The 13,060-nt window shown below is 42.6% G+C and overlaps 1 protein-coding gene across 1 annotated transcript in view; it reads left to right on the plus strand.

Moving 5' to 3' along the window:
* LOC132397663 (A disintegrin and metalloproteinase with thrombospondin motifs 20-like) overlaps positions 1–13,060 on the plus strand; it is a 517,254-nt gene that overhangs the window by 420,612 nt on the left and 83,582 nt on the right. The window contains exon 29 of the mRNA XM_059976430.1: positions 7,617–7,784. Coding sequence (XP_059832413.1) covers positions 7,617–7,784 — 168 coding nt within the window. The remainder of the gene's footprint in view (positions 1–7,616; positions 7,785–13,060) is intronic.

The raw sequence follows: 13,060 nt of genomic DNA on the forward strand, positions 1-13,060 counted from the left end.
GGTCACGTCATCCATAAGCCTGACTCACGTCTCCCCCAACAGATCGTTTATTCCCAGATCAGTGAGGCCCTGCTGGGCAAAGGAAATCCTTCAAAGATAACATCAAAATTAGCCTGAAGAAAGTCAACATTACGTCTGAAAACTAGGAAGGCATTTCACTCAGAAAGTAAACCTGGAGGAGATCTTTCCAAGAGGGAGTTCCACATGAGAATGATCTCCACTGTTCCAGAATAAGTGAGTGACCTCTACGAAAAGAGAGACTAAATAACTAAATGTCCCAACCACTAAACACACCCACCGTCTAATTGTGTCCACACTGCAGCAGAATATGTGGATCCCATATCAGCCTCTACAGCCATCAGACCCACCAAAAGGCAATCCCTGAGGAGAACACCATGCTTGACTTGAGTGACGAATCAGAACCAGAATCATGCTGATTATCACTGACGTATGTCGTGAAATGTGTTGTTTGTGGCAGCAGTACAGGGCAGTACATAAAATATACTATAAATTTCAATAAGCAAGGTATATTAAAGTATTGAATAAGTACAACTAAAACAGCAAAATAGTGAGGTATTGTTCATGGATTCACAGACTGTTCAGAACTCTGATTGCAGGAGCAAAGAAGCTGTTCCTCAGACATGTTCCTGAAGACAGAATCAGGATCAGGTTTATTATCACCAACATATGTGGTCTTACACCAAGTGAAATTTAATCTAATTACAGTATAGTGAAATTACTCTAAGAATAGAATCTCCCCTCTCATTGCTACCATCAGGAAGGAGATACAGGAGCTTGAAGACACTGTTCCTGATTCTGATACGGAACAGTGCATATTGAAGAGGCGAGACGTTTGTCAAAGGTCCGCTCACGTGCAATGATTATCCTTTGACTTCCACTGAAATAAACTGCTTAGCTCCATTTCTACACTACTTCAATCTACCGCCACGTGCTTGAAAGATTGCTGCAATGTGGAAAATCAAATAGCAAACATAATAACGATTACCTGAAAATGACTAGATTGTAACTTGATCTAAGGTCAGATAATGGCAGATTGCTTGAGATTAAGTTCACGCTGATCATGGTGTCATCTGAGGTCATCCAAAATGACATATTATGGCCTCCCAGGTGTATCTGTTAACCTTCAAAAGCTGAGAACATTTGAAAAAGGCAAATTGCCGAAAGCATTTTCAGAACGGAGATCAGATTAAGATTATTTTTTTCTAAAACTCCTAGGAACAAGATTTGACATTCTGAATACGTTTCTCTTCCTGTACATTTTGCTGGAGTTCTAGCTGAAAGCTCATAGATGGTTGTTAGTGAAATTCTATCAAATGTTACTTTCCGTGTAATTTGTTGCAGTGAATGCATGATTACTGCCATGAACTAGATTTATGCAATGACTGATTTTTGAGGGGTGTCGATGTAGGGTGTATTTCTCAGAGCATTTTGAAACTTACAGTCATTTTCCATGTCTGAAATTCATTTTCAGATTAATGACGATGTTCAATAACTTTCAGCCATAAGTTAGGAAACAGAAAGCTATAGCTTTTGTTTCCTTCTGCTTATAAACACGTACTCTTACATTTACTGTAATATTAAAGAATGGAAAATCAACAAAGAAACTTGAACCTACCTGATGTTGTTTTTCTCTGTAATGATGCATGGAGTATTCGCAGGGTGAAGGCAAACAGTACAGTCTCGTGATACTGTAAATACATCAGAGAGAGGAATTCAGAGGAAGTGTGTGTGAGAGAGAGAGAGACAGACAGACAGATAGACAGAGGTAGAGGTAGTGGGGGGAGAGAGAGACAGACAGACAGACAGAGAGAGAGAGAAAGGCAGAGAGAGATCGAGATAGTGAGAGAGAGAGGGGGAGAGAGAGATAGAGACAGAGAGAGATAGAGAGAGAGACAGAGAGAGATAGAGAGATAGACAGAGACAGAGACAAAGACAAAGACAAAATGAGGCAGAGAGAGAGGGAGAGGGAGAGAGAGAGAGAGAGAGAGAGAGAGAGAGAGAGAGAGAGAGATTGCTGCTCTTTCCCTGGAAGGATTAACAATGTTGATTAACTCTTTCCCAGTGGATGAACTCTGTGAACAGGAGCAGTATGTTTCCATATGGATGTGATATACCACACTGTTATGTAACATATGCTGTGGTTGATGATGTAATCGAGGAGGCATGGTTATCTGGACCGAAGAGCCAATTTACTGAGATAAGAAATCACTTTCTTACACATTTAGGGTTTTCTGCTACAAAGTCTACCTTCAAAGTACATAAAAGCTCTTCAAACCAAAACACTCATTATGGCAGAGCAGACCCTGTGATAGTGGCCCGTTCCAGCGAAGATTTTCTCAGAATGCTTTGAACTCCTTGTCTGCTGACAGCTCACCCTGCCTTTGAAATGCCAGTGTAATTACTGTGTTTATGGAAGTTTTAGCTTGCAAATACAGGACAGCAAGCAGCAGTGTGCTTGTGAACAGTGTTTGAGGGCCACTCCAGTGTTTCTAATTGACTCAATGTAACTTTAGAACACTGGGCAAGTTCTAAAGCTCCCTGAGATATGGTAATTCCTCCTTCAATGATGAGAACTAAGAATCTATTGAGTCTTATTGCAAATGAGCAGACACAGCTAGTTTACACCATGCTGAACTGAGACTGAGTAAAGGTGATCTATGACTGCCACTGACACATGATGTGGCTGGAACTTTGTCATGGATACCGAAGAAACTTTGGCCTTCCTATCACTCCATAATTAACATTCTTATAGTGTGGAATTACTTATTTTGAAGTTAATAGATAGTTTGTATGTATATAATATTTCAGAACAGATTGTATGATTGCTGTGATCAAAGCAGTGGCCTTCTAATGAACCGTTCAAAACTTCAATTCCAACTTGAGTAATTCCGCAAAAAAAAAAGCTTTATAAAGACAAATTGAGCTCAGATGTGACAAAGAATTGGGCTTTGATGCTGTTAACCTAATCGCTATGTCTCTCAGCTTCTCTGCACGTAACTGGTTGAGCGGAATTTTCTTTCAATACTTTGGACTTAACACAAGTAATTGTCTGGCATCATATTCAAGATTCGAGATTGCTTGATGTTGCTTCCAATACACAATTGTACAGGAGAAAAAAATAATTGTTACTCCAGATCTGATGCAGAACAAAAAGAAATACAAAAGATAAAGAACACAATAATAATAAAAACACAATGAATATAAATACATAAGATCATTTATAGATTGATTCTATGACCATAAAAAGATGCTAGGCTGTACATAAGATGACTGACAGGAAATAATAAAGTAATGGTGGAGACGTTAGCCAACATTACTGCTTGGGAAAAGTTTTGTGTCTGCAGAGTGCACCTTTGCATGCATCAGTTCAGATTGTACCAGTTCAAACACCCCGTAACACAATGAATCCAGATAAGAAGCTTTCACATCCATTGATATTTCTTACCCTTATATTTAAGTAATCAGCAAGGGAAATGTCACATTTATTTTAATTTATCTTTGTCCAGTGCATTTTCCTTCATGACCCTGGATAGGGTAAGAAGCTTTGTCCGGAATTGCCAGAATTTTCTGTATGTTCCTTCGTTCTACCACAGCGTCCAGGATGTCCAGTTTGACTCCTATAACACAGCCAGCCTTTCAGAGCCTGTTGTCATCACCTGTATCAATGCCATTGCCCCAGCTCACCACTGCATAGAAGATTGCATGTGAGGGAGAGGCCTGAATACTCCAAAGGACCTCAGTCTCCTTGGGAAGTAAAGGTGACTCCAACCCTTCTTGTACCCAGCTTCTTGTGTTGGTGCTCCACTCAAGTCTGTCATTGAGATGCAGCCCCAGGTACTTGTAGGTCCTCACCAGATCCATTTATCACCATCTACAGTAACAGGGAGCAGTGCAGGCTTAGTCTTCCCAAAGTCCATCACCATCTCCTTTGTCTTACTGATGTTGAGCAGCAGATGATTCAGCTTGCACCGTCCGACCATTTGATGCTGGAAATACAAAGCAACACACACAAAATGCTGGAGAGACTCAGCAGACTAAACAGCATCTATGGAAGAAAGTAGACAGGTCTTGGCCTGAAACATCAACTGCTTGCTCTTCCCCACAGATGCTGCCTGGCAGCTCAGTTCCTCCAGCATTTTGTGCCTGTTGTTATATGAGGAGGGTTTGACCACACTGGATCTTTATTCTTTGGAGCATAGAATGATGCAAGGTGACTTCAAAGAAATTTATAAAATTGTGAGGTCTGGATAAGGTGGACAGTCGTAGTATATTCCCCAGGGTTGGGGAGTCCAAAACTATAGTGGTCAGAGGTAGGAAAGAGTTAGCTTCTTTAGCTAAATCTGAGAGGTACAGTCACTTCTTTGCATTGAGGGTGATGAGTACCTGGAATGAGTTGCTAAGGGAAGTGGTCAAGGCTGGTAGAACTGCAACATTGAAGCGACATTTGGGTAGGTATATAGAGAGGAGGGGCCTGGAGGGTTTTGGGTCAAATGTGGGTAAATGTAACTAGCAGGGAGGATGCTGTGGTCAGTATGGACCAGTTGTGCTAAAGGGCCTGATTCCATTCTATATTAGTCTCTGACTCTACTTGAGAAGTAATTCAGAAATACGACCACATTGTGATCTCAAGCTACATGGCATTCTCATTTTCTTCAAGTAATGATGAGAAACCCAAACTTACTTCTGTTTAAAAAGTATTACAGGCTCTTTAAAATCCACATGGTATAGTGAAGCATTGACCAACCTTTAGGGACTTACAGCAAAGAAAACTTGCTTCAGTAGAGCAAATTCAGAATATCACAGTGATGGTGGAAAGTGAAATATTTAAGGGGAACCTAGAACGTAAGAATATAAGAAATAGGAGCAGGAGTAGGCCATCTGGCCCGCCGAGCCTGCTCCACCATTCAATAAGATCATGGCTGATCTGGCCATGGACTCATCTCCACCTACCTGTCTTTTTCCCATAACTCTACTATGCAAAGATCTATCCAATCTTGTCTTAATTATGTTTACTGAGGTAGCTTCCACTGCTTCATAGGGCAGAGAATTCCATTGATTCACCACTCTCTGGGAAAAGCAGTTCCTCCTCATCTCCATCCTAAATCTACTCCCCCGAATCTTGAGGCTATGTTCCCTGAAGGGGAACTTCTTCCCTCAAAGGGTGGTGCAAGTGTGGCACAAACTGCCAATACATGTAGTAGAGGTGTAGGTTCAGATGTAACATTTAAGAAGTTTAGATAGGTATATGGATGGGCGAGGACTACAGGTGGATGAGAATAGGCAGAAGAGCAGATCAGCGCAAAATAGATGGAGTAAAGACCTGCTTCTGTGTGGTGATGTTTGGTGATTCGATTAGTCAGCTACACAAGAGAGTTAAAATGCACATTCGTCAGGTACACATCAGTGTCAGTAGCATATTGAAAGGGATGATAATAGGTGCCAAAATGAAACAGCGTTTGGACAAATCAGTTGTTAAGAGTTTTGGATTGTGGAACATGTCTCAATGACATTATTGGTAGATTATTAGCAGAACAAAGGGATCTGTATGTAGCAGAATGATCTACTAACAACCACTGGCTGGAGATTTATTCAAGTTTGAATCATCTATCAATGTACTAGCAAAGCAGTTATGTTACTGCACCAGTAACCCAGTGGTCCAAACAATCTTGTAAGCTCAGATCAAACCTGGACAATTTAAATTTAGTTCATTAACAGCTTAAGGAAATAGGAGTAAGAGTAGGCTGTTCAGCCCCTCAAACCTGGCCTGCAGTCAATATGACCATGGCTGATCTGCCTCATATTTCTTTCTGTGCCTGTTCTCCAATCTTTCGAACACGTTACCTACTTCTTTTTCCATACCCACCCCACTGCCCCACAATGACCTAGCAACCCTCTGGGGTAAAGAGTTCCAGTGATTCGCCACTCTCTTCTTCAAGTTCCTGTATCCTCTGCCTTTTAAGCTATTGCCTGCTAATCTTGTAATGGCTTTTTCTTGTCCACCATCCAATTTCACAAAGATCACAACTACATTAATATGGAGTTTAAAACCATTAATTTATAGATTTTCTGTTAAAAATCCACACTGGTTCTGAGAAAGAAGCTATTGCCATTGTATGGGAATGCTTCCTCGTGTCAGTTTGTGGTGTTTATTTTCTTTTTGGACAGAAAAAATAATAAAAGACTATGCTCAGCTCTGCTTGTCTCATTATAGGAAGGAGGTGGAAACTTTAGACAGATTGCAGAGGAGAGTTACCAGGATGTTGCTCTCCACTGGGCATCTGTAGAAATTTGCTAGTCTTTAGTGGCATACCAAAACCAAATCTCCCCAAATTCTCAATGAAGTGTAGTCACAGGCATACCTTAGCCATGATTGCATCAATGTATTAGGCCCAGAGGAACTTGAAATTGCTACACGCTGCATCCGCAAAGCAAGCAGCATTATAACATCCCTTTACCCCCACAATCCCTTCACCCTTTAAACACATGGCCCCCACATCCCTTCACCCTCACAGTCCCTTCACCCTTTAAACACATGCCCCCCCACATCCCTTTACCCCCACAGTTCCTTCACCCTTTAAACACATGGCCCCACATCCCTTTACCCCCACAGTCCCTTCACCCTTTCAACACATGGCCCCCACATCCCTTTACCCCCACTGTCCCTTCACCCCTTAAATACATGGCCCCCACATCCATTTACCCCCACTGTCCCTTCACCCTTTAAACACATGGCCCCCACATCCCTTTACTCCCACTGTCCCTTCACCCTTTAAACACAAGGCCCCAACATCTCCTTAGCCTCACAGTTCCTTCACTCCCATTAAACTCATGTTTCCCTCACTCCCTTCAACCTCACCTGCCTCTATTGCCCATGTTCCCCTGGAAATCAGCACATTAAATTACCCACACTCTCTCTTATGGTTTGGTTTCAATGGAAATTCTTCTGTTTTACTGTATAAGATGGTAAGAAGCATCGATAGAGTGGACAGTCGGCATCGCTTTCCTAAGGTGGCAGTGGCTAAGAGCAGAGGACATCCTCTTGAGCTGAGTGGAGAAAAGCAGAGGGGGAGATGACAGGGGTACGTTTTTGTTTACAGTGAGAATGGTTCGTGCATCGAGCACACTACCAGCAGTGGTGGTAAAGGCAGATGCATTAGGGACATTTAAGAAATTTTAGATAGGTACATGGATGGAAGAAAAATGGAGGTCTATGTGTGAGGGAAGGGTTAGATTGATCTTAGAGTAAGTTAAAGTGTAAGCAGAACATTATAGATTGAAGGACCTGTACTATACTGTTATATGTTCTTTCAACAAATTGTGAACTAAAAGTGTTGAATATCATCTGGTAGTTTGAAAGATCTTCTCATTTACTGCCACTAAAACTCTGAGTATGCTGGATTAATGGAGTTTCTTTCTATATTTTCTGCCTTTGCTACAAATATCCAGAGTAAAAGTATGTTAGACATTGTTTCTAGCCTCCTGCCTGGTGACACTTTGCTAAATATTCTCCATTTAAAACAGATTTTACTGAGATCTCCCTGACGGAGTGAGCTGCAATGAGTTGCTCACCATTAGTTGCTGTGCTTTGCTCCTAGTGTTCTGTGTCGTGTGGAAAGGGAACCAAGCACCGGGAAGTTGCCTGCATTGACACGGAGCAGGTGGCTGTGGACCACAAGCACTGTGAGCACCTGAAGAAGCCTCGAGTTTACAAGCGTTGCCGAGCAGGTCGCTGCCCCAGCTGGAGAGCCACCCCATGGAGGGAGGTAAGGCCTGATATGGTTCTTTATTGTACTGAAACACAAGGAGCTCTTCGGTTTGATTCATAAGACCATAAGATGTAGGAGTAGAATTAGGCCATCTGGCCCATTGAGTCTGCTCCGCCATTCAATCATGGCAATCCTTTTTTTCCTCCTCCTCAAACCCATTTGCTGGCATTCTCCCCGTAACCTTTGATGCCATGTCCAATCAAGAACCTATCAATCTCTGTCGTAAATATACCCAACGACCTAGCCTCCACAGCTGCAAGTGGTAACCAATTCCAGAAATTCACCCTCCTCTGGCTAAAGAAATTTCTCCACATCTGTTTTGAAAGGGTGCTCCTCTAACCTGAGCCTGTGCCCTCCTGTCCTAGACTCTCCCACCATGGGAAACATCCTTTCCACATGCACTCTGTCTAGGCCTATCAATATTCGAAAGGTTTCAATGAGATTCCCCTCCTCATCCTTCTAAATTCCAATGAGTACTGACCCAGAGCCATCAAACTTTCTTTTTAATCTAGGAATCATCCTTGTGAACCTCCTCTGGACCCTCTCGAATGCTAGCACTTCTCTTCTAATATGAGGAGGCCAAAACTGTACACAATGTGAGGCCTCACCGATGCCTTATAAAGCCTCAACATCACACCCCTGCTCTTGTATTCTAGACCTCTTGAAATGAATGCTAACATGGCATTTGCCTTCCTCACTCCCGACTCAACCTGTAAGTTAACCTTTAGGGTGTTCTGCACAAGGACCCCCAAGTCCCATTGCATCTCAGATTTTTGGATTTTTCTCCCCATTTAGAAAATAGCCTGCACATTTATTTCTACTACCAAGGTGCATGGCCATGCATTTCCCAACATTACAATTCATTTGCCACTTTCTTGCCCATTCTCCTAATCTGTCTAAGTCCTTTTGCATCCTGCCAGTTTCCTCAACACTACCTGCGCCTCCACCAATCTTCTTGTCCTCTGCAAACTTGGCAACAAAGCCATCTATTGTATCATCTAAATTATTGATATACAGCATAAACAGAAGTGGTCCTGACACCGACACCTGCAGAATACCACTAGTCACTGGCAGCTAACGAGACAAGGATCCTTTTATTCCCACGCGCTGCCTTCTTCCAATCAGCCAGTGCTCTAATCATCTTCGTAACTTTCCTGTAATACCATGGGCTCCTAACTTGCTAGCAGCTTCATGTGTGGCACTTTGTCAGAGGCCTTCTGAAAGTCCAAATATATACTATCCCTTTCTCTATCCTACTTGTAATCTCTTCAAAGAATTCCAACGGGTTCATCAGGCAGGATGTTTCCTTAAGGAAACCATGCTGACTTTGTCCTATCTTGTTCTGTGTCACCAAGTATTCCACCCTTAACAATTGACTCTAATATCTTCCCAACAATTGAGGTCAGGCTAATAGGTCTATAATTTCCTTTCTGCTGCTTTTCTCCTTTCTTAAAGAGTGGAGTAACATTTGCAGTTTTCCAGTCCTCTGGCACTGTGCCAGAGTCCAATGATTTTTGATCATTGCTAATGCCACCACAATCTCTAATGCTACCTCTTTCAGAATCCTAGGGCGCAGTTCATCTGGTCTGGGTGACTTATGTACCTTTAGGTCTTTCAGCTTTCTGAGCACCTTCTCCCTTGTAGTAGTAACTGCACCCACTTCGCTTCCTTTACACCCTTCAACACCTGACACACTGCTAGTGTCTTCCACAGTGAGGACTGATGCAATGTATTCATTTAGTTCACCTGCCATCTCCTTGCCCCCGTTATTATTTCTCCTGCCTCATTTTCTAGTGGTCCTATATCCACTCTCATCTCTCTTTTATTTTTTACATACTTGAAAAAACTTTTACTATCTACTTGATATTATTTGCTAGCTTGCTTTCATATTTCATCTTTTCCCTTTCAATGATTCTTTTAGTTGCTTTCTGTAGATTTTTTAAAAATTCCCAATCCTCTATCTTCCCACTAAGTTCTGCTTTGTTGTAAGCCCTTTCTTTTGTTTTTACATTAGCTTTGACTTCCCTTGTCAGCCATGGTTGTACTATTTTGCATTTCTTGTTTTGGGATACATATGTTTTGCACCTTCTTCATTTGTCCCAGAAACACATGCCATTGTTGTTCTGCTGAGTAGGATAGCCACACCACTCCCTCTGCCTACCTTCTTATCCCTCCATTATAACGTGTAACCTCGGACATTCAGCTCCCAACTACAACCATCCTTCAGCCACGATTCAGTGATGGCCACAACATCACACCTGGCAATCTGTAATAGTGGAACAAGATCAACTACCTTATTTCCTATACTCTGCGCATTGAGATGCAACACCTTGAGTACCGTATTTGCTACACTTTTTGATTTTGCGTCCCTAATGTAGTGATATTCACCCTTTTGGCTGCGACTATATCCCATCCCCTGCCTGCCCTACCTGACAGACTGACTGCACGCTATCTTTACTTTTTTACCATCATCCTATCCCACCACTCTGGTTCCCACACCCCAACACCCCGCCAAATTAGTTTGCTGCTCCAGATCCCTAATGGCGGCCGGATGCACCATGCAGATGTAGTTCCCTGGGAGACTTTGGTTCTCCCAGGACTCCAACATCTGGCATGAAGAACACACAACCATCATTTCCTTTACCAGGCACAGTAAGAGTAAAGCAAAAAGAAAACCTTAACAGAAGCCCACCCAGAGCCAACTCCTCCTCCGAGCCAAAGCCTCCTTTGAGCCAAAGCCTGGCACTTCTACTCTCACCTCTGGCCTACTCCCGACAATGGACACTCCACTTGTCCCTCCTGTACTTTTCAAACCTGCATCTCCATTTTCTTATGTTGCCATGAGCCAGATTTCCTGAACATAAAGGGGTCTATTTCAGCCCTTCCACAACATCGCCTTCCCAATTGTTTTCCAGTGGCAGACACTTCCCATGTTCTCTGACTCAGAATCAGAATTGGAATCACAATCAGTGATATACAGAGCCAGGCATTAAAAAAAGTACTAAAAGTTACAACAAAATATAAAATAAATAATCCAAAGGCGAAATAGTGAGATAGTGTTCATGGGTTCATGAACCATTCAGGAATCTGATGGCAGAGAGGAAGAAGCTGTTCCTGAAATGTCGAGTGTGGATCTTCAGGCTCTTGTGCCTCATCCCTGATGGTAGTAATGAGAGGAGGGCATATCCTGGGCAAACGGGGTCCCTATGCCTGGTTTTTGAGGCATTGCCTTTTGAAGATGTCCTTGATACTGGGGAGGGCTGTGCCCATGATGGAGCTGGCTGGGTCAACAACTGTCTGCAGCTTTCTTTGATCCTGTGTATTGGTGCCTCCATAATAGATGGCAAAGCAACCAGTCAGCATGCTCTCCACAGTACATCTGTAGAAATTTGCTAGAGTCTTTGGAGGCATACAAATCACCTCAAACTCCAAATGAAGTATAGATGCTGGTTTGCCTTAACCCCTCCAGATTCTACCACTTACTTACACTCTACGGGGCCAATTAATCTCTTGAAATACCAAGCACTGGGACAGTCCTAGAGAAACACAGAGGGATACGACACGGAGACAGGTCCTTCAGCCCACTGAGTCCGTACTGACCATCAACCAATCGTTTACACCAAACCTTCATTAATCCAATATTACTCACATGCTATTCTCACCTTTTTCCCATTAACACACCCACCCCTCGCACCCCCCCCCCCCCATCCCCCAGATTCTACCACTCACCTATCCATTGGGTGATTTACAGTGATCAGTTGACTGAAAATCCCTCACGTCTTTGTGACAGAGGAAGAAACCGGAGCACCCGGTGGAGTCCACATTGTAACAGAGAGAACATGCAAAGTTTGCACAGATAGTATCTGGGGTCAGGAGTGAACCCACGTCCCTGAAGCTGTGAAGCAAAAGATTCAAAGTACATTTACTAGCAAAGTATGTACACAGTTTTCAACCCTGAGATTCATCTTCCCACAGACAGCCACGAAACAAAGTAACACCATGGAACCTGTTCAACAAAAACATTATCACCCAACGCGCAAAAAAAAGAACAAATTGCGTGAACTGCAAAAAAAAGACCAAAGAAACACAGAATATAAAGCATCAAAGCAGAGTAATAGAAGCAGTTCAGGAAATGTTCAGTTTAGTTCAGTTTGGTGCAGTTTATTTTAGCATTGTGCCATTCATTTACTGCAGGCTGCAGAGCCAGTCTGACCCAACCAAAATCACACATAATAGCAAAAAGGAGTAAAAAAGTCAATAGCTCTACCAAGTATGCCGCTGTTCTGCCCACTGGAATGTTGTGCAGTAAAATGGAACATAGAAGGTTCAAACAGCAGGTGATTGAAAGAGTACAGAAAAAAAAATTACAAGGACATTGCCAGGACTTGAGGACTTGCGTTATAAGGAAAGATTGAATAGGTCAGGGCTTTACTCCCCGGAGTGTAGGAGAACTAGTGATTTGACAGAGGTAAACATAATTATGAAGGCTATAGTTAGGATCATTTCAATCAGGCTTTTTCCACTGAGATTAGGTGAGACTAGTATTAGAGGTCATATGTTTAGGGTCAAAGTAGATAAATTTAAGGAAAACTTAAGGGGTAAACTGCTTCGCTCAAAGAGGGGTGTGAATATGGAACAAGCTGAAGTGGTACATGCAAGGTCAATTGTAACAGTAATGTGAAGTTTGGATAGGTACATGGATGAGAGGGCTATGAAGGGTGATGATCTAGTTGGGACTTGGCCGGCACCAACTAGAGGGGCTGAAGATATGCTGTAGTGCTCTACGATTCTAAAACCTTTGATCAGGTGCTCCATAAAGGATTACCAGAAGATTTGAAACATAGAGGATTAAAGGAACATTTTAGCTCACATATGAGGTTACCAAGCATTGTTTTCAGACTGGGCAAAGGTGAATAGTGGCTAACCCAGAGACCAGTGTTGGGTTCAGTTGCTTTTTTGATCTATAGTGAGGACTGAAGTTTGGGGGTGCCGTTCACAATTATTAACTTTGTGGATAACGCAGCATTTGGTACTGCTGTAAGCTGAGAACAGGGATGAATTGCAGCAGGATATAAACTCCTTGCAGATAGTGCAAGGAGTTTATACGCTCATTGCGTGACCACATGCGTTTCCTCCTACATTACAGAAACCTATGGCTAGGGTTAGGATTAGTCAGTTGTGGGCATGATACGTTGGTGCTGGAAACATGGCAACACTTATGGACTGCCCCAGCACAATCTTCAGACAGTGTTGGTCACCAAAGCAAAAGTGAC

Source organism: Hypanus sabinus, chromosome 8 (genome assembly GCF_030144855.1).
Source record: "Hypanus sabinus isolate sHypSab1 chromosome 8, sHypSab1.hap1, whole genome shotgun sequence".
Lineage (NCBI taxonomy): Eukaryota > Metazoa > Chordata > Chondrichthyes > Myliobatiformes > Dasyatidae > Hypanus > Hypanus sabinus.